The 27,103-nt window shown below is 43.1% G+C and overlaps 2 protein-coding genes across 39 annotated transcripts in view; both read right to left on the reverse strand.

Annotated features, from left to right (window-relative positions):
• The window catches only part of LOC135250064 (protocadherin gamma-C5-like), a 232,254-nt gene that overhangs the window by 38,628 nt on the left and 166,523 nt on the right, over window positions 1-27,103 (reverse strand). The window contains exon 1 of one of the 37 annotated variants that reach the window (XM_064325902.1): window positions 10,500-13,297. The exons of 32 other annotated variants lie outside the window; for them this stretch is intronic. In XM_064325902.1, coding sequence (XP_064181972.1) covers window positions 10,500-12,989 — 2,490 coding nt within the window. In that variant the 5' untranslated portion in view covers window positions 12,990-13,297. 4 more of the 37 variants (XM_064325914.1, XM_064325913.1, XM_064325912.1 and 1 more) reach the window with 4 other exon arrangements.
• The window catches only part of LOC135250069 (protocadherin gamma-A11-like), a 69,944-nt gene that overhangs the window by 32,388 nt on the left and 10,453 nt on the right, over window positions 1-27,103 (reverse strand). The window lies entirely within an intron of this gene.

A 27,103-nucleotide genomic window follows, 5' to 3' on the forward strand; every position in this document is an offset into this window, starting at 1 on the left:
CCTGTTGACTCTCAAACGTCCATGCACTGTCAGGTAATGAAGCATCAAGAACATTAATCATCTCCTTAAAGTCCGAGGTGCTGCTGGGCTTAACAAAGGTGAAATCACTGAACTCTGACACTGGAGACAAGCAGGACCTGAAGGACTGGCTCTGAGACATCATGTCCCCTCCAAGGACCTCCACATACTTAATAGGCCCGTCAGTGTTCAGCTGGATCTGCAGATTTCTGTTGGGGTTCTTATATCCGTCAGAATCAGACCGCCTGATACAGCAACACGCCCCCCTTCTGCTGTTTCGAACGCACTTCACTGCCAAGATCACAAAAGTCACAAAAGACACCGCGGAAACCGAGGCCAGAGAGATGATCAAATAAAATGTGATTTTATTGTTTTTCTTACTGGGCTCTTGCGCTTTTTGTCGGAGATCCGAAATGGGCTCGTGAACCCCGTCCTCTAACAATATGCCAACTGTGACTGTGGTGGACTGGACCGGCTCCCCGTTGTCCTTGATCTCTATAAGCAGCCTCTGAGAGGCGTCATCCTGCTCTGAAACAGCACGTTTAGTCCTCACCTCCCCTGTGTAAAGATTCACACCGAACAGAGATGCGTCTGTAGCCTCCACCACTTTATAGGAAATCCAAGCGTTGTGCCCCGAGTCAGCGTCCACTGCCGTTACCTTGGTAACGAGGTGTCCCGCTTTAGCAGAGCGGGGAATTTTCTGGTGAGAGATTGAACCCAGGACAGCAGAGGGGTAAATAACAGCAGGTGCGTTGTCGTTCTGATCCAGGATAAAAACATGAACAGTAGCGCTACTGCTGAGAGAGGGAGAACCTTGATCCTTTGCCTGCACTTGGATCTGAAACACCTTCAGTTTCTCATAGTCAAATGAGTGCATGCTGTAGATGCTGCCGTTATCTGAGTTAATATAAATATATGAGGAAACAGACAGGTCTTGCACTTTAGAGTCTAAAATCGAATATGAAATTTTGGCATTCTCACCCAGGTCTGGATCAGATGCGGACACTGAGCACAATATTGTCCCAGGAGCACCGTTCTCTTTCACATAAACTGTGTAAGACCGTTGGGAGAAGATGGGGGGATTGTCATTAACATCGAGAATGTTGACCGTTATGATCTTTTTCGAAACGAGCGGAGGAGATCCAGAATCGGATGCGATGATCTCCACGTTATATTCTGGAAAATTTTCTCTATCTAAATTGGATTCGGTAACCAGAGCGTAGTGGTTTAAAAACGTCGGTTTCAAAGTGAAAGGGTCTTTTGACACCATGTTCAAATTTACTCTGCCATTGTCGCCGGAATCTAGGTCCTTTGTGCTGATCAAAGCGACAACTGTCCCTTTAGGAGCGTCTTCTCTTACTGGACTGGGCACTGACTTTAAAAGTATTTCCGGGGAGTTGTCGTTAATATCTAGAACCTGCACTCGGACTGTGCAGTGACTCTCCATAGACGGCGTGCCTTTGTCTGAGGCACGAACGTCAAATTTGAATGAACTGGATTCTTCATAGTCTATAACGCTGTTCAGTGTTATTTCACCAGTTATTGGATTTATAGTAAATCTTTTCAGAATTGTATCTGGCGTTCGGGAGCCAAACGAATACATTATGTCAGCATTTGAGCCTTCATCTAAATCTTCGGCTCTTACTGCTCCGATCACAGTTTGTGTCTGAGCATTTTCCTCTACTGGAATTTCATATACCGTATTTTCAAACTGTGGCGCATTGTCATTGATGTCTAGAACATTAACTGTTATATCTGCAGAGCCAGATTTAGCTGAGATCCCTCCATCGACAGCTGTCAGTATTAGCTTATGGGTCGGCACCTTTTCTCTGTCAAGTGGCTTTTCTAAGACAAGCTCCGGAACTTTCATTCCATCCTTGTCAGTGACAACATTTAAAGTAAAATGTTCATTTTTATTCAGAACATAAGACCGTAGAGAATTCGACCCAACATCGAGGTCTTGAGCCGTTTCAAGTAGGAAACGAGCTCCAGTTACAGTCGACTCGGCTATGTTCAAAATATTTTCCTTTGTTTGGAATTGAGGGTAGTTATCGTTGATATCTTGTATTTCAATTTCAACGCGGAACAATTGCAAGGGGTTTTCAATTATAACCTCCAACTGTAACACACAGCTTGCGCTTTGTCCACATAGTGTCTCTCTGTCGATTCTCTCGCTCACGATTAGATCTCCCTTTATCAAATCCACATTGAAATATTGCTTACCCTCGGATGCAATCCGCAATTTTCGCTCAGAAATCTCTGAAACGCCCAACCCCAAGTCTTTCGCTATATTTCCAACTACAGAGCCCTGGTTCAGTTCCTCTGGAATGGTGTAGCGAATCTGCGCCTCTATTGTACTCCACAGGAGAAAGCAATGAACCAGCCAGAGACCCTGCCATTTCAGGATCGTTTTCCACATCCAGCACTCCATTTCTAAAGTAGATGCCCTTGATATTTTTCTAAGCTATTTTGCAAGACACACATAGTGTCCAAATTAGACACTGCCGCCAAGAGAAACAAAATCAAAACGCCTCGCGTTAAAATTTGATTTGATTATTGTATCCATGGATGTGAGCACAGCTCCGTTGCTCTCGGTTATGAGCATTGTAAGGGTTACGGCGCTGTGGCTGGGGGAGGGAGTGGATCTCTTTGTACAGTTCCCTCTCTTACTGGTGCACAGCAGAGCAACGGCTGCTCCAATAGAAGCAATTCTCAATCTCTTAAAGGCAAATGACAATATTTCAACATTGCTGGTGGAATATCAGAGATGCTTTAACAAGTAAATGCGAGGATTAAGGAGAACGGACCTCACAGCTGCTAAATGGCAATTCTCAGGGATATCGTCGCAATTAAAAACAATCCTAACTACAGGTAGCCTAAGTTTAAACTGCAGCAATCAAATGAAGTATTTTATTTTATTTATTTATTTTTGATTTTCAAAATGGAAACCTGCGAAAACAAAATGATGAGAACAAAAGCTGTCGGATATTGACAGGCATCATTACGACACTCTGATACACCCACCAGTTTAAAAAAAATTGTTAATGTTTTATGCCAAAACAGCAGAAGAGTCTAGGTTCCCTGTAAACTCGATTCACCAACTCTAAATGTTATGTAGGCAGATGTTTTTCACTTTTAAACAAACATTAAAAAAAATAAAAATCCGGAATTAAATAAATTAAACAAAATAATATGGTATATAGGGCCATGCTTTACAGGAGACTTAGGGTGACACTAATTTAAAGAAAAGGAAATTTAAATAAAAAAACATGTCAGTATTAGGCAGGCAATCGATACTTTAAACGTTCATTGTAAGGAACACATGACGCAGTTAACCAAGGAACAGAACCGAAATTAATATGTAAATTTAAATGCGCAATGAACACTTCCTGTCTATTTTCGTAGCCCCTGAAATTGTGAATTTACGCGCCCACAAAAAATAACCATAGATAGAATTACTATGGCAAAGCTGGTGAAAATATGAATTACATCAGAAGCTGAAAATTGATGTGCTCACCTGTTGGCTCTCAAAAGTCCACGCACTGTCTGGTAGAGACGCGTCGAGGACACTGATCATATCCTTAAAGTCAGAGGTGCTGCTGGGCTTAACGAAGGTGAAATCACTGAACTCTGACACTGGAGACAAGCAGGACCTGAACGACTGGCTCTGAGACATCATGTCCCCTCCCAGAACCTCCACATACTTAATAGGCCCGTCAGTGTTCAGCTGGATCTGCAGATTTCTGTTGGGATTCTTATATCCGTCAGATTCAGACCGTCTGATACAGCAACACGCCCCCCTTCTGCTGTTTCGAACGCACTTCACTGCCAAGATCACAAAAGTCATAAAAGACACCGCGGAAACCGAGGCCAAAGAGATGATCAAATAAAATGTGATTTTACTGTTTTTCTTACTGGGCGCTTGCGTTTTCTGTCGGACGTCCGAAATGGGCTCGTGAACTCCGTCCTCTAACAATATACCAACTGTGACCGTGGTGGACTGTACCGGCTCCCCGTTGTCCTTGATCTCTATAAGCAGCCTCTGAGAGGCGTCATCCTGCTCTGAAACAGCGCGTTTAGTCCTCACTTCGCCTGTGTAAAGATTCACACCGAACAGAGATGCGTCTGTAGCCTCCACAACTTTATAGGAAATCCAAGCGTTGTGCCCCGAGTCAGCGTCCACTGCCGTTACCTTGGTAACAAGGTGTCCTGCTTTAGCAGAGCGGGGCATTTTCTGGTGAGAAACTGAACCCATGACAACAGAGGGGTAAATAACAGTGGGGGCGTTGTCGTTCTGGTCCAGGATAAAAACATGAACAGTAACGCTACTGCTGAGAGACGGAGAGCCCTGGTCCTTTGCCTGCACTTGGATCTGAAACACCTTCAGTTTCTCATAGTCAAATGAGTGCATGCTGTAGATGCTGCCGTTATCTGAGTTAATGTAAATATACGAGGAGACAGACAGGTCTTGTACTTTGGAGTCTGAGATAGAATATGATATTTTGGCATTCTCACCCAGGTCTGGATCAGAAGCGGATACTGAGCACAATATTGTCCCAGGAGCCCCGTTCTCTTTCACATAAACTGTGTAAGACGGTTGGGAGAAGATGGGGGGATTGTCATTGACATCGAGAATGTTGACCGTTATGATCTTTTTCGAAACGAGCGGAGGAGATCCAGAATCGGATGCGATGATCTCCACGTTATATTCTGGAAAATGTTCTCTATCTAAATTGGATTCGGTAACCAGAGCGTAGTGGTTTAAAAACGTCGGTTTCAAAGTGAAAGGGTCTTTTGACACCATGTTCAAATTTACTTTGCCATTGTCCCCGGAATCTAAGTCCTTTGTGCTGATCAAAGCGACAACTGTCCCTTTAGGAGCGTCTTCTCTTACTGGACTGGGCACTGACTTTAAAAGTATTTCCGGGGAGTTGTCGTTAATATCTAGAACCTGCACTCGGACTGTGCAGTGACTCTCCATGGACGGCGTGCCTTTGTCTGAGGCACGAACGTCAAATTTGAATGAACTGGTTTCTTCATAGTCTATAACGCTGTTCAGTGTTATTTCACCAGTTAGTGGATTCATAGTAAATCTTTTCAGAACTGTATCTGGCGTTCGGGAGCCAAATGAATACACGATGTCAGCATTAGAGCCTTCATCTAAATCTGCAGCTCTTACTGCTCCAATCACCGTTTTCGTCTGAGCATTTTCCTCTACCGGAATTTCATATACCGTATTTTCAAACTGTGGCGCATTGTCATTGATGTCTAGAACATTAACTGTTATGTCTGCAGAGCCCGATTTAGCTGAGATCCCTCCATCGACAGCTGTCAGTATTAACTTGTGGGTGGGCACCTTTTCTCTGTCCAGCGGCTTTTCTAAGACAAGCTCTGGGACTTTCATTCCATCCTTATCAGTAACAACGTTTAACGTAAAATGTTCATTTTTATTCAGAACATAAGAACGTAGGGAATTTGATCCAACATCAAGGTCTTGAGCCGTTTCAAGCGGGAAACGCGCTCCGGTAACAGTCCACTCTGCTATGTTCAGAACATTTTCCTTTGTTTGAAAATAAGGGTAATTATCGTTGATATCTTGTATTTCAATTTCAACCCGGAACAACTGCAAGGGGTTTTCAATTATAACCTCCAACTGTAACACGCAGCTTGCGCTTTGTCCACATAGTGTCTCTCTGTCGATTCTCTCGCTCACGATTAGATCTCCCTTTATCAAATCCACATTAAAATATTGCTTACCCTCGGATGCAATCCGCAATTTTCGCTCAGAAATTTCTGAAACGCCCAAACCCAGGTCCTTCGCTATATTTCCAACTACAGATCCCTGGTTCAGTTCCTCTGGAATGGTGTAGCGAATCTGCGCCTCTATTGTACTCCACAGGAAAAAGCAATGAACCAGCCAGAGAGTCTGCCATTTCAGGATCGTTTTCCACATCCAGCACTCCATTTCTAAAGTAGATGCCCTTTATATTTTTCTAAGCTATTTTGCAAGACACACATAGTGTCCAAATTAGACACTGCCGCCAAGAGAAACAAAATCAATACGCCTCGCGTTAAAATCTGATTTGATTATTGTATCCATGGATGTGAGCGCAGCTCCGTTGCTCGCAGTTATGAGCATTGTAAGGGTTACGGTGCAGTGGCTGGGGGAGGGAGTGGATCTCTTTGTACAGTTCCCTCTCTTACTGGTGCACAGCAGAGCAACGGCTGCTCCAATAGAAGTAATTCTCAATCTCTTAAAGGCAAATGACAATATTTCAACGTTTCTGGTGGAATATCAGAGATGCTTTAACAAGTAAATGCGAGGATTAAGGAAAACGGACCTCACAGCTGCTAAATGGCAATTCTCAGAGATATCGTCGCAATTAAAACAATCCTAACTACAAGTAGCCTAAGTTTAAACTGCAGTAATCAAAGGAAGTGTTTCATTTTATTTGTTTATTTTTGGTTTTCAAAATGGAAACCTGCGAAAACAAAAAGTTGATAACAAAAGCTGTCAGATATTGTTAGACATCATTACGACATTTTGAGACACCCACAAGTTATTATTTTTGTTTTTTAAATGTTCATGTTTCATGCCAAAACAGCAGAAGAGTCTAGGTTCCCTGCAAACTCGATTCACTAACTCGAAATGTGATATAGGCAGATGTATTTCACTTTTAAACAAATATTTTTTAAAAACAAAAATCCTGAATTAAATAAATTAAACAAGATAATGTGGTTTATCGGGTAATGCTTTACTGCAGACTTAGTGTGACACTGATTTAAAGAAAATAAATTTTAAATTAAAAAAACATGTCAGTATTGGGCAGGCAATCCATACTTCAAACGTTAATTGTAGGGAATACACGACGCAGTTAACCAAGGAACAGAACCGAAATAAATATGTAAATCTGAATGCGCAATGAACACTTCCTGTCTATTTTCATGGCCCCTGAAATTGTGAATTTACCCGCCCACTAAAAAAAACGATAGATAGAATTAATATGGCAAAGCTGGTGAAAATATGAATTACATCAGAAGCTAAAAATTGATGTTCTCACCTGTTGGCTCTCGAAAGTCCACGCACTGTCAGGTAGTGACGCGTCGAGGACACTGATCATATCCTTAAAGTCAGAGGTGCTGCTGGGCTTAACGAAGGTGAAATCACTGAACTCTGACACTGGAGACAAGCAAGATCTGAAGGACTGGCTCTGAGACATCATGTCCCCTCCCAGAACCTCCACATATTTAATAGGCCCGTCAGTGTTCAGCTGGATCTGAAGGTTTCTGTTGGGATTCTTATATCCGTCAGAATCAGACGATCTGATACAGCAACACACCCCCCTTCTGCTGTTTCGAACGCATTTCACTGCCAGGATCACAAAAGTCACAAAAGACACAGCGGAAACCGAGGCCAGAGAGATGATCAAATAAAATGTAATTTTATTGTTTTTCTTGCTGGGTTCTTGCGCTTTACGTCGCAAATCCGAAATGGGCTCGTGAACCCCGTCCTCTAACAATATGCCAACAGTGACTGTGGTGGACTGGACCGGCTCCCCGTTGTCCTTGATCTCTATAAGCAGCCTCTGGGAGGCGTCATCCTGCTCGGAAACAGAGCGTTTAGTCCTCACCTCCCCTGTGTAAAGATTCACACCCAAGAGCGATGCGTCAGTAGCTTCCACCACCTTATACGAAATCCAAGCGTTGTGCCCCGAGTCGGCGTCCACTGCCGTTACCTTGGTAACAAGGTGTCCCGCTTTAGCAGAGCGGGGTATTTTCTGTTGAGACACTGAACCCATGACAACAGAGGGGTAAATGACAGTGGGGGCGTTGTCGTTCTGGTCCAGGATAAAAACATGAACAGTGGCGTTACTGCTGAGAGATGGAAAGCCTTGGTCCTTTGCCTGCACTTGGATCTGAAACACCTTCAGCTTCTCATAGTCAAATGAGTGCATACTGTAGACGCTGCCGTTATCTGAGTTAATGTAAACATACGAGGAGACAGACACGTCTTCCACTTTAGAGTCTAATACCGAATATGAAATCTTGGCATTCTCACCCAGGTCTGGATCAGATGCGGACACTGAGCACAATATTGTCCCAGGAGCACCGTTCTCTTTTACATAAACTGTGTAAGACGGTTGGGAGAAAACGGGAGGATTGTCATTAACATCGAGAATATTGACCGTTATGATCTTTGTCGAAACGAGCGGAGGAGATCCAGAATCAGACGCGGCGATCTCTACATTATAAGCTGGAAAATTTTCTCTATCTAAACTGGATTCGGTAACCAGAGCGTAATGGTTTAAAAAAGTCGGTTTCAAAGTGAATGGGTATTTTGACAACAATTTTAAAGAGACTTTGCCATTGTCACCAGAATCTAAGTCTTTGGTGCTGATCAAAGCGACGACGGTTCCTATAGGGGCATCTTCTCTTACTGGACTGGGCACTGACTTTAAAAGTATTTCCGGGGAGTTGTCGTTAATATCTAGAATCTGCACTTGGACTGTGCAATGGCTCTCCATGGACGGCGTGCCTTTGTCTGAGGCACGAACGTCAAATTTGAATGAACTGGATTCTTCATAGTCTATAACGCTGTTCAGTGTTATTTCACCAGTTAGTGGATTTATGGTAAATCGTGTCAGAACTATATCGGGTGTGCGGGAGCCAAATGAATACACAATATCAGCATTTAAACCTTCATCTAAATCTTCAGCCCTTACTGCTCCGATCACAGTTCCCACCGGCGTGTTTTCCTCTACTGGAATTTCATATACCGTATTTTCAAACTGAGGCGCATTGTCATTGATGTCTAGAACATTAACTGTTATATCTGCAGAGCCCGATTTAGCTGAGATCCCTCCATCTACAGCTGTCAGTATTAGCTTGTGCGTCGACACCTTTTCTCTGTCCAGTGGCTTTTCTAAGACAAGCTCCGGAACTTTCATTCCATCCTTATGAGTGACAACATTTAAAGTAAAATGTTCATTTTTATTCAAAACATAAGATCGCAAAGAATTTGATCCAACATCGAGGTCTTGAGCCGTTTCTAGTGGGAAACGCGCTCCGGCTACAGTAGACTCAGCTATGTTCAGAATATTTTCCTTTGTTTGGAATTGAGGGTAATTATCGTTGATATCTTGTATTTCAATTTCAACGCGGAACAATTGCAAGGGGTTTTCAATTATAACCTCCAACGGTAGCACACAGCTTGCGCTTTGACCACATAGTGTCTCTCTGTCGATTCTCTCGCTGACAATTAGATCTCCCTTTATCAAATCCACATTGAAATATTGCTTACCCTCGGATGCAATTCGCAGTTTTCGCTCAGAAATCTCTGAAACGCCCAAACCCAGGTCCTTCGCTATATTTCCAACTACAGAGCCCTGGTTCAGTTCCTCTGGAATGGTGTAGCGAATCTGCGCTTCTATTGTACTCCACAGGAGAAAGCAATGAACCAGCCAGAAAGCCTGACATTTCAGGATCGTTTTCCACATCCAACATTCCATTTCTAAAGAGAATGACCTTGATATGTTTCTAAACTATTTTGCAAGACACACATAGTGTCCAAATTAGACACTGCCGCCAAGAGAAACAAAATCAATACGCCTCGCGTTAAAACCTGATTTGATTATTGTATCCATGGATGTGAGCGCAGCTCCGTTTCTCTCAGTTCTGAGCATTGTAAGGGTTACGGTGCAGTGGCTGGGGGAGGGAGTGGATCTCTTTGTACAGTTCCCTCTCTTACTGGTGCACAGCAGAGCACCGGCTGCTCCAATAGAAATAATTCTCTCTCTCTTAAAGGTAAATGACACTATTTCAACATTTCTCGTGGATCTCACAAATCTCACATCTGTTTCATAGTGTGTTTTATAGATATAGTTGCTATGAAAAACAACCAAAATTACGTAGCCTATATCTTATTTCCATAAACGGAATGTTTTACTTGTTTTCCTAAATGGACAATGCAAACACCATTGCTAAAACAAGTTGTGAACAAATTTCAATATAAGTGTCAACGTTTCGTTCCAAAACTACACAACAGTGACATACCCCCCTGAAATTTTCGATAAAGAACCCATATATTGTTCAGGCAGATTCATCACACTTTTAAAGAAACATAAAACAAATAACTTAAATTAAATAAATTATTCAAGATAATATTATATATCGGGTGCTGACATAAGTGCAGGTTAAGTGTGAAACTGATTTAAATAAAATAAAATATTTTTTATCAAAAGTAGCAAGGCAGTATAGGGCAGGGCATCTATATTTCAGACGTTCAATGTAAAGAATACAGTACAAAATTAACCTTGGAAAAGAACTAAAAATAACGTACATTTATTTAAATTAATAATTAATCCGTGTGGCCCAAAATTGTGAATTTACGTGCCAACTAAAGAAAATATGATATATGAAATGCATATGGAAAAGTTAGTGAAAACATTATAAAATTAGAATATAAAAATTGAAGTGCTCACCTGTTGACTCTCAAAAGTCCACGCGCTGTCAGGCAGTGACGCGTCAAGGACACTGATCATATCCTTAAAGTCTGAAGTACTGCTGGGCTTAACGAAGGTGAAATCACTGAATTCTGACACTGGAGACAAGCAGGACCTGAAGGACTGGCTCTGAGACATCATGTCCCCTCCCAGGACCTCCACATACTTAATAGGCCCGTCAGTGTTTAACTGGATCTGCAGATTTCTGTTGGGGTTCTTGTATCCGTCAGAATCAGACCGTCTGATACAGCAACACGCACCCCTTCTGCTGTTTCGAACGCATTTCACTGCCAAGATCACAAAAGTCACAAAAGACACCGCGGAAACCGAGGCCAGAGCGATGATCAGATAAAACGTGATTTTACTGTTTTTCTTACTGGGCGCTTGCGCTTTCTGTCGCAAATCCGAAATGGGCTCGTGAACCCCGTCCTCTAACAATATGCCAACTGTGACCGTGGTGGACTGGACCGGCTCCCCGTTGTCCTTGATCTCTATAAGCAGCCTCTGGGAGGCGTCATCCTGCTCTGAAACAGCGCGTTTAGTCCTCACCTCCCCTGTATAAAGATTCACACCCAAGAGAGATGCGTCTGTAGCCTCCACAACTTTATAGAAAATCCAAGCGTTGTGCCCCGAGTCGGCGTCCACTGCCGTTACCTTGGTAACGAGGTGTCCCGCTTTAGCAGAGCGGGGCATTTTCTGGTGAGAGATTGAACCCATGACAACAGAGGGGTAAATAACCGTGGGAGCGTTGTCGTTCTGGTCCAGGATAAAAACGTGAACAGTGGCGTTACTGCTGAGAGACGGAGAGCCTTGGTCTTTTGCCTGCACCTGAATCTGAAACACCTTCAGTTTCTCATAGTCAAATGAGTGCATGCTGTAGATGCTGCCGTTGTCTGAGTTAATGTAAATATATGAGGAGACAGACACGTCTTGCACTTTAGAGTCTAAAATAGAATATGAAATCTTGGCATTCTCACCCAGGTCTGAATCAGAAGCGGACACAGAACACAGTATTTTCCCCGGAACATTGTTTTCTTTAACATAAACCGTGTAGGAAGATTGTGAAAAAACAGGAGGGCTGTCATTCACGTCCACGATGTTAACGGTTATAGTTTTTTTACTAGACAACGACGGCGACCCCGAATCGTTCGCACTTATTTCAATGCTATATTCTGAGTGTGCCTCGCGGTCTAGAGGAGCACTAGTTACCAGTGCATAATGATTTGAGAAAGATGGCTTTAGAATAAACGGAGAACCCGGTGTCACGTTTAACCTCACCTTCCCGTTTTCACCAGCATCCAGGTCTTTTGCGCTTATCAATGCAACTACGGTTCCCACAACAGCGTCTTCAGGTACTGGACTCGTTAATGAGGTCAATAGAATTTCAGGGACATTATCATTAATATCAGTAATTTCTACCTGTACGCTGCAGTGACTCTCCATCTCTGGATTGCCCTTGTCTTTCGCGAGGACATCGAATTTATGCAAATTTGACTGTTCGTAGTCTAGCTGACCATTCACAAGAACATCACCCGTCTGCTTGTTAATGTGGAATAATGCAGTGATTTCTTCCGGCGTTTGATCGCCAAAGAAATATTCAATTTCCCCATTCAAACCCTCATCTAGATCTGTCGCCTTGACATTAAAAATCTCAGTGCCGGGAGGGGTATTTTCACTCACGGAGATTTCATAAAAACCCCGTTCAAACTGGGGTGCATTGTCGTTAATATCCAACACAACTATTGTGACTCCAGCAGTGCCTGAGCGCACTGGATTACCCCCGTCAACCGCTGTCAACACCAGCTGATAAACAGCCTGTGTCTCTCGATCAAGTGGCTTTTCGAGGACGAGCTCTGGGATCTTTGTTCCATCCTTATGGGTTTTCACATTTAAAATGAAATTGTCGTTTTTGCTAATACTGTAGGAGCGTATCGAATTTGAGGCTACGTCAGAGTCCTGGGCACTTTCTAATGGGAACTTTGCGCCAGGGCTCATTGACTCGGCTACCTTCAAAACCTTTTCATTTGTGAGAAAACTCGGAGAGTTATCATTAATGTCCTGTATTTCAATCTCAATGCGGTAAAGCTGCAACGGGTTTTCACTGACAACTTCCAAAGGTAAAACACAGGGTACGCTTTGTCCGCACAGAGTCTCTCTGTCGATTCTTTCGCTCACGATCAGCTCTCCCTTTCCCAAATCCACACTGAAATACTGCTTACCCTCGGAGGCGATCCGCAGTTTGCGATCAGAAATCTCTGAAGCAACAAAACCCAGGTCCTTCGCTATATTTCCAACGACAGAGCCCTGGTTTAATTCCTCTGGAATGGTGTAGCGAATCTGTGCATCTATTGTATTCCACAGCATAAAGTAATTGAACAGCCACAGCGCTTGCCATTCGAAGACCCAAATTCCCCGCGTTCTACGAGCCATAAAAATGCTATTTTTCACCCACATATTTCCTGCACGCATGAATATTCTGGGTAAACATATAAATCTTCGTGGTTATATCTTCTGGTCATATTTTAGTGAGATGCCAGTGATGAAAACTGGGAAGACAACCGTGCCTCCGTTTTGAGAAATGGAAGGGTTACGATGCTGTGTTGAAAGGGAGGGAGTAGATCTCTTTGTACAGGTTTGCATCCTATTGGTGAGCAGCGCTTTCCTGGGATACCCAATCACAAATTCACTGTAATTTAAAGAAACAGCCTCTACTGCCTAGACCAGCGGCATTCACGGGCGCAAAGGATCTCTCTCTGCCTCTCTCTCTCTCTCTCTCTCTCTCTCTCTCTCTCTCTCTATATATATAACTATATATATTTTTCATATTCATATTATCTATATCTATACTATATACATTACATCACACACACACCCACACCACACACACAACACACACAACAACACACACACACACACAAATCAAACTGAAAATTATGATGATAAGGGGTACAGTATTAAACTTGGGGGGGGGGGCGAGTACATGCAGCTCATTAAAAATGTCTGGTTAACTCGACAAGAACAGGACTAACCCAATATAAACATATGCATGTGGACTCCAAATAAATATAATAATAATAATAATAATAAGAAGAAGAAGAAGAAGAAAATTATATACTGATATACAATAATAATGCATTTTATTTTGTTAATTTCGTTATGCTTTAATTTATCTTTTATTAATAAATTATAAATATATATTATAAATATTTTACATTTAATGATAAGATTTAATATAATTTTTCAAAATATTACTATTGATTATAGCCAAGCATGTCCCTTTAATTCCTGCGTGAGGCACATAAGAGTCTATTGTGCCGTCATGTGGCGAAGAGAGAGAAGCGCAGGCAGTGCTCTCCCTTATTATATATCCACTCAGCCTGCTGAGGAGGACGGGGCATATAGGAGGGGGCGGAACTCTCTCTCTGTCTCTCTCTCTCACACACACACACACACACACGCACACATAATTTTTCCCTCTGAGACGCGCACACACACTTTTTGTTTCTCTCTCTCTCTCCCTCTCCCTCTCTCTCTCTCTCTCTCTCTCACACACACACACACACACGCACATATAACAATTTCATTTGGCATAATTCTGTCACATTATTTACGCATTGATCAACATAAAAATAAACCCAATTACGAAATATTATAACCACAGAGAAAAAGCAATAATTTGAAAGCTGTTATGGCATTATTTTAGTGCGTTTTAAAAGATAACCGTTTTGCTCCACATTGATATACAAAAATATGAAACCCAAACAGATTATGTATGGTTGCACACACTGGTTGTTCCTCTACAGCCAATCAGATGTTTTTCACAACGATATGAGAAAGTGCCATTTCTCGTTCTGCCTAGCAACGGAAACGCCTGCTTTGAGCATCATCAGCACGGCTATAGCTATAACGGGGCTAGCCGCAGCTGGCCACGAATTAAATTTGAACGTCCCCGTTCATTAAAACACGACCGCCAGCAGCGAAAAACATTAAATAAATGCATTCGACAAATTAAATGAATAATACATGGATGAGCTGTCGGATTATCCAGTTAGGAGCCGGAACAGCGAGACATGGCGGAGTCTGCTGGCTCCGACAGAAAGAAGGGAGAATTTCAGCACCAGCCTAGTGAACAGCGCCACACAGGCGGCGCTTTGTAGCTCCTGCATCCCGCGGAGCAGACTGGAGAGCTAATTTCTCAGCCCCGTTTGTAAACAAAACACAGCCCATCCGCGACAGGGCGAAGAGCAAACAATGGACGCACATGTCTGGTGAAATTTAAGACTATTACTCTCGTGCCATTACGAATGAAGTATAATATTCATTAATTCATAGCTTGCATCTATTGACAACAACAACAACCCACATAACAAGAAAAATAGCAAATCTACAAATTCAAACAATAAAAAAAAATTCGCTGGAGTTACTGCTTTCGCAAAATCACAAGAGATGCATTCTGACACAGGTCCACTGGGAAACTGTGGACCATTAAAAAAATAGGTTACCTTCAAGGACCAAGTGGCACTTACAATTAGAATCTAGTATCTATCCAGGGTATGTGCCTTTCTATAAATATTTATGCTCCACCACCTCTAATGTTAAGGACAGGACAATTAATTCACATACCCTTTCTGTTTAAAAAGGCAGAGACGTTGCTTGCAATTTCATCAACTCACATAAATTCACATGTTTGCATTTCTGAGTAGTAATTTTATAACCAGGTAAACACACAACTCTTCATTTTTTTGATGCTTCTATAGTCTGTGATAAAACATGCAGCTGGTGGGTTTCACATTTTCAGAGGCAGAGTCTGTTTTAATTTATAAAATCCCACAGATGGTTGCAGATCATTCAGCTGGTTTTCCTTTTGCAAAGCTACCGGGCTGCAGTAACACCGCATTTACATTCACTAAGGATTGCTAAAGCAGCCACGGAAAATGACCAGGAAGTGCACTACAGTCGGGCAAACAGCAGAGACCCCATACAGAACTGTGCTGACAGCTTCACCCGCCACGAACACAGGGTCAGTTCAATATAGAGCATACAATTCAGTATCTATTGTATTTCATGAATAGCAGATTTTCAGTGGTTGCTAAGCAGCATTCCCTGTAGGGTGTTATAATGAAAGTGCAGAGTTGCACCTCAAGAAAGGGGGGCATGCCTGGCCTGTTGTTCAACACGCTCTGAGATAAAACACTGAGGACGATTAATGCCCAAAAACGGACTGGAGAAGTTTAAAAGGTCAGAAGCACACACACAGGACAGCCTGTGTGGATTCCCTGGGGCAAGAGTGCTGGTGTGTGCCATGGAGAGGTTCTGGCTCACTCTGAAGGTTCTGGGGCAAGAGTACTGGTTTGTGTCATTCCAACACTTTATTCAGTCTCTTGTAAGACTCACATAGAACAGGCCTTGGGGAGCTGAGAGTGGTCTTTGCTCACGAGGATTGTGAGAAATGCAAAGCTAACTTTCACAATGGACAGGTTTTGTAAGAAAAGTTTACTTGGCAAGAAAGTGCACAGGGAATTGCACAATTTAAAGCTTAATAGTTACTTTTCCACATGTTTCAGTTCTTTCTTGTTGAATTGATTTCATCCCACTGAACAACATTTCTCTTGCTTGCTATAATTGATAATTATGACACTTACCTGTGAAGAACAGATCTGCATTTGGAGATATTTAGTCAGTGTGAGGTGTGGCTGTGCTGTAGCGCTGCTTAACTGTGTCAGTGTGCATGTGTGAGGTGGCAGGAACAATCATAGTATTGTCAGTTACAAGGAGGATTAAGGCTATGAGTGTTTTAGTCCATTTCCTGAGCTAATACCTGCAAACAGTCTAATTTGTTATTAGTTTTGTGTAATATAATATGCAATATCTTCCTGTTTTAAAGATTATGTTTAGTGCAGAGCCACATCTGACTTTGTCACAGGGGTCATCTGATGTTTTATGTTTTATTTTTTTTATAATAACAGGCATTTCCAGTGACTCAGCCCTTCCAGCTGGTCAGCTGACCTGTATGTATATTTTACTCATAAATCTGAAAGGGTCAAGGAGCTTCTGTTAGTATAAATCACAGTCAGGATGCTGACACAAACAGCTGCACTGTACTGCCTGACTTATGCTCATAACTGCACACAAATGGAACGGCACAAATAATATCTTATTAATTAATTAATTAATTAATGTATTTATTTATTTATTTATTTATTCAACAGTCAAGTTATTCAAGTTATATGCCCTATTCTTAATTTGGACCCATTGACTAAAGCTCAGATCAATCAAAACTGGACCCGGGCTACGAGTACCAGTTTGGTAATGCTTTCTACTGCTTTATATACTCTAATATGCTTGTGAACATTGGACCTATCCACTGAAAGCTTTTCTGTAATGGAAGTATTCTCTTTATTAACATATTTTATGTATTTTTTTTCTTTTTGCATTTTATAAACTTTTTGCATTGTATAAACTATATGTTCATTTTGCATTATCCGTTCAATGTCATAAAAATATGCTAGTCATAAAAAGACATTTCAAATTAATATGTGCACTGAAAATTGGTTCTAGCTGCATCAAATAACTTAATCAACAGTGATGAAGCACAACACTTCACCTTTTTATTATATCTTTCAATATATGTCAAATGAAGCATAAAACTTTGAATTTGTCTTCATTTTGATTGTCCCAGCATCCCATAGCAGACAAGGAGAGAGACAGGTGTGTTTTTGTAGCACAATCCAAAGTATTCACTGTGCTTTTAATATAATGAATACAGCTGACCCTGACCTCGTTTCACCGCTTCTTAGCTATGTAGGGGTCAACTGAGAATTCTCTTTAACAACGATGACCCGGGGGGTCCACTTGTGTAGGGAATTTTGAAGCAAAACAGATATATGGGGATCATTAGGGGACCAGATGTACGGTGTCAAGTTTTTGGAGAATTTGACCAGGGCACCAGATTTATCTTTTCAAAAAGTTTCCAGTAATATTTTTAAAGTAATTGAAAGTGTGGTTACACAACACAGATAACTTGCTGAGTGTGTGTTTGTGTCTGTGTGTGCGTGTGCATGTGTGAGCGTGCTTGTGTTTTTGTGTGGTTTTATGGTTTTATCTTGCATTCAGGAGTTTTCTGTCCAATATAAAACAATTACCAGACACATAGTACAATAGAATCACATAGATACATGATGGTACAGAGGATGTGGAGAGACCAGGGACACCTGCTGGAGAGCAGAGTTCCAACAGGCCTGTCAATCAAGTGCATCTGGGATTGTTCTCTGAAAGCAGACTCTCTGTGGATCACTTACCTTTACTGTTATCATAAATGAGAGCTGGAGCTTTACTCTCATTTTACATTTCCCATGAATGTCATGTGGGTTAAAAAAATAAATAAACCCAGAGATAGCATCTAGTTGGACATGCTGCTCAAAGCACACATCAATCAAAAGCTCCCTTCACTCCTTCCCTCCCTGCCCATCTCAGCCAAACTGCAGAGAACATTTGCATGACAAAATGGCTGCCAGGCACCAACCAGTTATGTACAACACATTAGTGCTAGTGTTAGTGAGTTTCCATATCATCACTGTAAAGCTATTATAGATGTTGAATAGATCCTAACATCATATACATGTAAGTGATAATAATAATAATAATAATAATAATAATAACAAGCAAATAACCCATATAGGGCTGCTTGATAAACGCTATGTAAGTCCAACTGAATGCTTTCCCTGGGTTTGCTGTTTTGAGAGAACATCCCTAGGTGCCATTGAACGACATTAGGAAGTATGGGAATGTGTATAAAATGTTTCTTACCTTGATTGGAGGAGCACAGGGGAGACAGCAGCAGCAGCAGCAGCAGCAGAAGCAGCACAGGGGATAAAAACATAGATCATTTTGGTTAGAGACGGAAATGCACTCTCACAGCTCAGCACATTCTGAACAGACACCTGCAACCTGGTCCCAGCAGTCCGTCCAGCTCCGGGAACATCTGGGTGGCATTGTGGAATAATGGGTACACTTGAGTTGAAACCTAAAGGTTGCAGGTTTGATTCCCATGTAGGACACTGCCTTTGAACCTAAGATACTTAATTTGAATTGCTGTATAAATGGAAACCATGTTAAAAATAAAAAGCAAAACGTTGTGTAAGTCGCTCTGGAAAAGAGCGTCTGCTAAATAGCAGTACTGTAGGTGTCTGTGCAGTGCCTGCCAAACCGGCTCAGAAAACAGAAGAAACATGACTCAATTCAAGGAGGATGATGGACAGTAAAAGTGAACTTTGCTCTGTCAAAAAAACATTAAGTACTGAGACTGTGCTTGTCAGCAGGTTCCACTGACACTGCAGGAACATGCCAATAAGCAGATGTGACTTGTTGGATTACCTTGTCTTACACACACTGATACCTGTGGCCATACTTACCCATAATCCTTTTAACTGTTACTGACAGAATTTCACTGTCATAGGCGGAGATGGAGGAGGGGCTTTGCTGTTAGACCCTCCCCATACAGAGTAACCAGAACAATTTAATTTTTAATATAAATCCACTATTATTCAGATACATGTAGGGAACAAATAAATTGAAACTCCTGATTAAATGAAGGAGAAGAAACGCAAAGCAAAGGCTATGCACTTAGACACACTTTTGCCCTCTGCTGATGATAACTGAAACAATGCTCTACTTCTCTTCATACCTCACACCACACCTGGGTCAAATATGTATTTGTTTTGGATTCAAATAGTTTTCTACGCTTTACTGATCTTGTCTGGTGTATGGAACCAATGAAATACTCTCAAACAGTGCAAAACCCGCCTTCTGGTCATATTGGCAGTCTCAATTACACCAGGTAAGATCAACAGAGCACAGAAAAGTATTTAAATTCAAAACAAATACATATTTGACCCAGGTCTGCCTTGCACCCATATGTATGACAGACTAGGTCCGCCCCTGACAGCACATATACAAAGAGAGACCTAACTTTGAAAGAGGGGGCAGGATGTTTTGTCGCTTCAGTGCCAAAGACAGCTAAAGACTTGTTTTTTCACAAGGAACGGCATCTGTGGTGATTTGGGCATATGGGCAAGACATCATCAGCAAAGGGCAAAGTGTATGTGGGTGTAAGCACATACTCTGGATTGTGTTGTGTGTGGATTCATTTAAAGAGTGAGGCAAAATGGGCGAGCAACAGCAGGTCAGCTGACCACAAATTTCAACCTGGGGGAGAGAAGGCAATTTATATCAAAACAGTGGAGTTCAGTACTGTTAAAACACCTTACCTTATCAGGATTCCCATTCACTATTCATTACCTGCGAATTTACCTCCATTTTTATACTTTTTTTCTCCAGTGCATTATGCTACTTGTAGCGCTAAGCTACTTATTTGTGTGGACATTATTTCTGTTCTTCCCCTCCCTCCCTGTATTTCTGCAACAAGGGCATCAAGGGAAATCGTTTCATCCTTTTAAACCTCTCACCACAGACACATGCACTGTAAACTGTCTATCCCGACATACCAGCATGTGTGTGGGATAAACAGCACTCTTAAATGACAATAAAGATACACTGTTTATACCACAATGTGTGTGCAGTACCATATTGCAGGAGGAAATAAAAACCGTGTTGTACAGACTGTGTTGTACACAGTGCTCTACATAGTAACGAATATAGACAGTGCTCCAGTACATTGAGGTTCACCTCTCAGGTAAAAATAAGAACTTCTTCTTTATACCGGCTCCAACAATACTCAAGAGAAATGGTTCACACAGTGCAGCTGCACAAGATCAGTGAAAACTTTCAGCCAGCACAGCGCCTCTGAACATCCAGTCCCTGAACACACACCTCTAAACACACACACACAACACAAACACATGTACATGCACGTACACGCACATGCACAAACACACACACACTCACACAGAGAACACACATACACGCACATGCACAAACGCACGCACACTGCAGATGTGTAAATCAGTGATTATTGTCAGCCAGGAGAGTTCCTCTAAACACACAGTCTTTGGGCACATGTGCCCACCATCCCTGACCACAGACTGCAGGTGTGTAAAATCAGTGTGATAACATTTAGCTAGAACGCCACTAAACACACACACACACACACACAAACACACACCACACACATGCACACCCACCCATCCAAACACACACAGAAGCACCAAACACACCCCCACATGCACCCCACCCACCCAAAACCACACACTGCACACAAACAACCACACACATGCAACCCCCCACCAAACACACACACACACACACACAAACACACACCACACACATGCACACCCACCCATCCAAACACACACACACGCACACACAAACACACACCACACACATGCACACCCACCCACCCAAACACACACACACGCACACACAAACACACACCACACACATGCACACCCACCCACCCAAACACACACACACACACACACACACACACACACAAAGGTAAAATCATATTGATAACCGACAGTCGTCACCGCTGAGTACACTCATGCTGCAGTGCAGGCATTTGCCTTATCACAGGCAGTGAATCAGAGAGGGAGGAGGAAAGGGGGGGAGGGGAGGATGGAAAAAGAAAAAGACAAGAGAGGAAAACAATGCCACAAAATCACAGGAAAATGACCCCATACTGAACAATTAATTTGATGCTATTAATTTCAGAGCAAAACCGCACCCCGCATCGTGTGATAGAATCCCAGGGCAACATCCATCCCCCCAGCCTTAGGTAACCTACATAACGAGGACTGAGACAGGAGCCATATTGGCAGTATGTGTTATTCATGCGTTTCTCCGTGTGTGTGTGTTTGTGTGGATGCTCCATTAGGCTAAAAGGAAGAGGAAGAAAGCTCCAGATCTAAGCACTAAGGCCGGTGCCAGGAAAGACTGAATCCTGCAATAAGCACGCTGTAAATGTAGCACTCGCTAAAGATTCACTCTACATGTGCCGATGTTCAGATGTCATACGTTTTGACCTGATAAACACAGAGTACGATAAGAGCATACAAAGCACAAGGGAAGAGATCCAGGGATAAGACCCCACCCCCACTGTGCGCTCACACACACACACACACCTCCCTAACTGTGGCAGGCAGCCCACAGCCCAGGAATGCCACATCACACCATCCACAGCAGGGGCACTTCCTGCCTTTCCACCACCTTCACGGTTTGCATCTTTCCCATACACTGAACTGTACGCCCCTTCCTGTCCCCCCTACGGTTTTCTGAACAATGGTACAGTCTGCACTGTGAGTCAGCTGTTGCCATGGCAATTGCATCCCACCATTTGTCCTGAGCCTGCCATGAAAAAAAGCTGTCTGGGGGGAAAAAAAGCATGCAGGGAGAAAGAAAGAGGGAGTGAGATAGGAGAGAGGAGGAGGACAAATGAGAGAAGGAGATAAGCGGACTGTAAGAGCTGTACATATATTTCTCCAGCCAGAAAATCAATACCAGCAACTACAATCCAGCCTTAATTTGTAATTCATGATTTCACAAACATCAGCAACAGCAGCCAATTATTCCAGAATGAAAGAGGCCGTGTGAATATTAATGGAAACGCAGTTCAGTAAACAGACTCAAGCATGAGTGTGAAGGCACTGTGGTACTGTGAGAGAGCGGCGCAGGTGCGGCTGCACAGAGAGCCCGTGGAGCTGCCGTAGGGGGTGGGGCGTGGCGTTCTGGGCTGAGAGGAGCAGACAGAATAATGAATGCCTCTGCAGAGCAGCACGGGGGGGGGGGGGACTTCAGACAGACAGAGAGGGAACTGTGCATCTGCCCATCGCCTTCAGAAAAAGCTGAATGATACTGAGGAGGATCAGTCTCATGTGTTGTGTTGTGCGTGTGTGTGTGCTTGTGCATGTGTATGCACATGCGTTTTGTTGTGTTGTGTGTGTGTGCGTGTGTATATGAGAGTGAAAGAGAAGCAGAAATGAAGAGAGAGAGAGAGAGAGAGAGAGACTGTGTGTGCATGTGCTTGATCAGAGAAGACAACATACAATCACCATAAAATAAAAATGATAATCATCCTCTATAAATGAAATCCTAGAGAGGGATTTTATTTCCAGAGCATTTCGCAATATGAAAGTGTTAAATGAGGTGTGTTGGTGTATCATAGAGATTGTGCAGTATAAAATTGTGAGTTATAAAAAGGTTGGGTTTGTGAGTGTCCGTAGGTGTGTAAAAAAGAGAGCAAGGGAGAGAGAGCAACAGATATACTGTGCATGCACATGCTTGATATATTAGGGAAGACAAAGTGTAATAAACATAAAATAACTTTATCATACATTCTATGAATCCTAAAAGTTGATTTTATTTACAGAGCATTTCACAATCTTAAAGTGCTTTACAGTGAAGGAAGAAAGCTCACTTCAAACACCACCACAGATGGTGTGTCTGTGTGTGCGTGTATGTTGAAAAGCGTGAGTGTATGTGAGTATGTGTTTGTACGTGCAGTGTGTGAATGTGAGTGGGTGAAAGACAGAGTGTGTGTAGGTGTAAAATAGTTTGAGTGAATGCAGGTGTGTTGGTATCTGATTACATAAAAGAGATTATGTAATAAAACATTTTGAGTAAAAAAAAAAGGCTGTGATTGTGACTGTCTGTATGGAGAGCTGGGGAGAGATGGACTATGTGTGTGTATGTGTGTGAGTGTGTGTGTGTGTGTGAGTGTTAGTGTGAGTGTAAGTGTGTATGTTTGTGTGTGTGTGTGTGTGTGTGCGTGCACATGCATGCACATGTGATAGTCCTCCTGCCCTACTGTTACATTGCCCTCACAAACCCTCTCTAATCCAGCTGGAGTCTGCTGCAGTATTACTGCAGGCAGAGCACTGTACACATTAAAACAGACCAATACAATGCCTGCATAGGTCTGTTTTACCTGATACACTGACTGATACACAGACTGTATTAGGAAAAACAGACACCCTGTGATTTACACTGATACCCACATATACGCATTATGCACACATGGCCACTGGGTAATACGCTCACTTTGGGGGATTAAAACTAAAAGCATGACAAAACAATTGGTTCCTCTGACAATTCCAAATACTGTATGTCCACATTTAGAGGGCGCAAAACAATATTAGCATCTTAGCATTCTTAGTTACATTTTGGGTAGTTGGTGACTTCCAGCATTCCAAACTGTGAGGGAGGTCTGGCATTGCTGAGCCTGCCCCTCCATACCACTTTTAAAATGATGCATTCAAGACTGATGTGCGTTAGAACAATGGCATCTATGTCTGAAATGCAGTTAATTTTAAACGGATAGACGCAGTTGCAGACACCGCAAGGTTGCAGCCTTCCTAAGTCCTGCAGCTAAAACACACTGCAGTACAATTAAGCTGTGTCACTGCGTATTTGAGTATTTTTATGCTTGTTCATGGTTTTCTCATTTCATGGGATGGATGCTTTCAGACGTGAATGGATATCATATTTCAATACAGTGAATATTTGATTCTGTAGATTCTGTTCTTTTTAACAAACAGGTGCAGTTGAGAATGTAGCTCCATAACAGGTCCACAACATATGTTCATCTCCCCAGGACTACTCACTAAATGCACAAGCAACTACAGGACCCCAGAGCAGACCCATGCATGGAGGGGTGGGAGGTGGGTGGGAGAGCTTTCAGGGGCCCTGTCACTAGATAAGGGCCAAAAGAGGACAGCATCGGTGCTGCCCCATCCTATACGCATGATGGGTACTGCATGTAGGGGCCCGGGGCCCATGAAAGAGCCTCCCCTTAACTTGAAACCACTGTTTAAAATACAGCCCCATCCCCCCACCCCCAATCACAATCTCTGCCTATAACATACCCAAAAAGGATTGTAATTAAGCACAGTTATCATTGACATATCTTACTCAATTGCATATAGGAGTACAGAGGACTATCTAGACTGGTATTCATCCAAGACTACACTTAAGGTTATAGACTTTAGATGTGTTTATCAGCACTGATGGTTCACTGCCAAATAACAGAGCCAGTTGAAGAGCAGTAGAACCGAGTAATCAATCACAATCATATCTTTAAGACTAACTGTGACATGATTTTATCAAACAGCCGAAAGCATGTTTTCTTCCAAGAGCATCAGTCCGTCCTTCAGCCATTCAGATGCTTAAGCAATATTAACCACACCTCCAAAACGCGAGTCAATGCGAATGAAAGAAAATCGGTGAAGAAAATCAGTCAACACAGGTAACGCAAACATCCTTGTAAAATGTACAGGCAGGGAAGGTGAACAGACACTGTCTCATCCAGCTCATGCACGGTACGCTCAGTACAGCCTCTCGTCCACAGACTGCAGGCTGCACTGGAAGACAGCCAGCGAAAACAATGATAGCGCTCCATAGCACTCCGTGCTCTGGCTAAGCACTCATCTGCACACATGAAAAATAAAGCACAGTTTTTTTATTGCCAAACTACGGTGTGAAAGCAGAACCTCTGGGATCTGAGGAAGCTGCTGCAGCTTGTGCTGCAGACGGGTTGTACAGGCATGCCCACCCTCCCCCCACTGCACTGCTCACCTTCGTTTTACACTGTTTTGCCAGCTTTTGAATTTACAGCACAATTGCATTTGTACCAATATCCTTTTACTTGATTTTACTATTTCATTTTAGCACTATTGTTTTGACCTCATATACAATTTATTGTGCAACTGCACTCTTGTTGCCTAAACACAACACTGCATGTCCCTATGTCTTTAACCTGGATATCATTTTTAATTATGTGTACTGCACACTGTGTTGACATCACCAGCATCCAGACTTCCTGTACACACTGTGCTGATTATTGTTGTGAATGCGATGCCATTTGGCAGACAAGCTGCTCCCTTGCGGAGAAATGTATTTGGATTGTTCAAGCTAAACACTGTCGTGAGATCATGCCCGCCTGTACACAATGAAACAAATGTGTTCCTGCAATACAACTAACGCTAGCAGAGGTCAGAGCAAATGCATGGACATGCTGAAGCTAAAGCCTCAGCATAACGAGGGTAACGTCTGGACACAACGGCCAACACCTGCGTCGATCCAGCTATGGGCACGTCACTGATTCAAGGGCTAAATCTCAGCCTCCTCTTCACTGAGGGGCCAGTGGAAAGGGAGGAGAGACCCAAAAGCATCCTTTAGCCAAAAACTCAGAAAGCCAGAAGTAATGCGAGGGTGGGGCGTCTCGGTACATGTCTGATTTGACCGGTGCATGAATGCCTGTGCCCTAAATTCAGCTGATGGGGAAACTCCTGGGGGGCAATATCAGAGCCAAACGCCATTTCAAAGAGGTGACATGTCTCTGTTCTACTGTCAGCAGATTACAGTGGATTCATTCTGCCTTCAGTATGTAACAGTAGATTACACACCTCTCATTCCAGGCAGAAAACAAAGCCTTTGAACACAGAAATCTACCATTTATCTCATTCTCTGTCATTCCATGTCTCTTTCTCTCACACCGCAGCTCTCTCTCTCTGTCTCTCTCTCCCTCTCTCCATCTCTCTCTTTCTTTCACACCACAGCTCTCTCTCTCTCTCTCTCTCTCCCCCTCCCTCCCTCCCTCCCTCCCTTCCTCTCCCTCTCTCTCTCCTTCCCATCCACCTCTCTCTCTTTGTCTCCGTCTCTGCACTGCAGCTCTGAAGAGGGACGAGGTGGGCGTGGCAGCAGCGCTACACTCGCCAGAGCCGGAGGAGCAGCAGGAGAGCAGCGTTACATGATACGCATCACATGGCGGTGTGGGCTCTGACAGTGAGGGAGGGCAGAGTGACTCACTGCTCCTCAGCCAGCGATGTAAAAATAAAACCCATCTCACACTGTGGCAGAACAGGCCGGGGGTGCGGGCCACGTTTGATGCTGGAAGAGTGAGGGGCTGGTTTGGTGATATACTGTAACCACAAGGCTTGGCTTCTCACACTGCCTGGATGGATGAAACAGATGGAAGAAGTCCCTGAAGCCCCCTTCCTCATCATCGCCCTCCAAACCCACTGCCGCCCGGCCAGGATGAGGTTTCTTTCCTCCAACGGTGGGACGAGAACCTCAGAATGCGTTTCCTGTCCGGGTGATCAAGTTTCACCGTCTCCCTCGTTCGAGAAAACCCACGGGCTGCGCTGGGTCTGAGCTCACAGAGAGTGTGGGGGAGTGTTGTGCTTCTGTACTCACACATGCTACTGATGAGCTCTGTGGCTCAGCACTCAGAGTCTGAGTCCGTTTATTCACAGAGGCCAGCAGTGATCACTGCATACAGCACTGATGTATATTCATCCTTTAGGGTGCAGCAAGTTCAGGACATTGGATGTTACAGTGAGAAGAAGGGAGAAAGCACAAAAATGTGATTGGACTGTTCTTATGTGATGTAACAATCACTACTGGTAACTGAAAGCAACGGAGTTCTAGAACACTGACTTACAGAAAAAACAGATGGAAGAAGTCCCTGAAGCGCTTTCGTCATCATCGCCCTCCAAACCCACTGCCCACTGACTTACAAAAAAAAAACATTCTAAACAAACCTTCTCTTCAAAGCGTTAAGCACAGGAAGGAGCACACACTGGAGCTGAGATTCTTTTCTCAATCTGCTCCCATCTCACATACATGTTTCT

The sequence above is a fragment of the Anguilla rostrata genome, chromosome 3 (genome assembly GCF_018555375.3).
Source record: "Anguilla rostrata isolate EN2019 chromosome 3, ASM1855537v3, whole genome shotgun sequence".
In the NCBI taxonomy this organism is placed as follows: domain Eukaryota; kingdom Metazoa; phylum Chordata; class Actinopteri; order Anguilliformes; family Anguillidae; genus Anguilla; species Anguilla rostrata.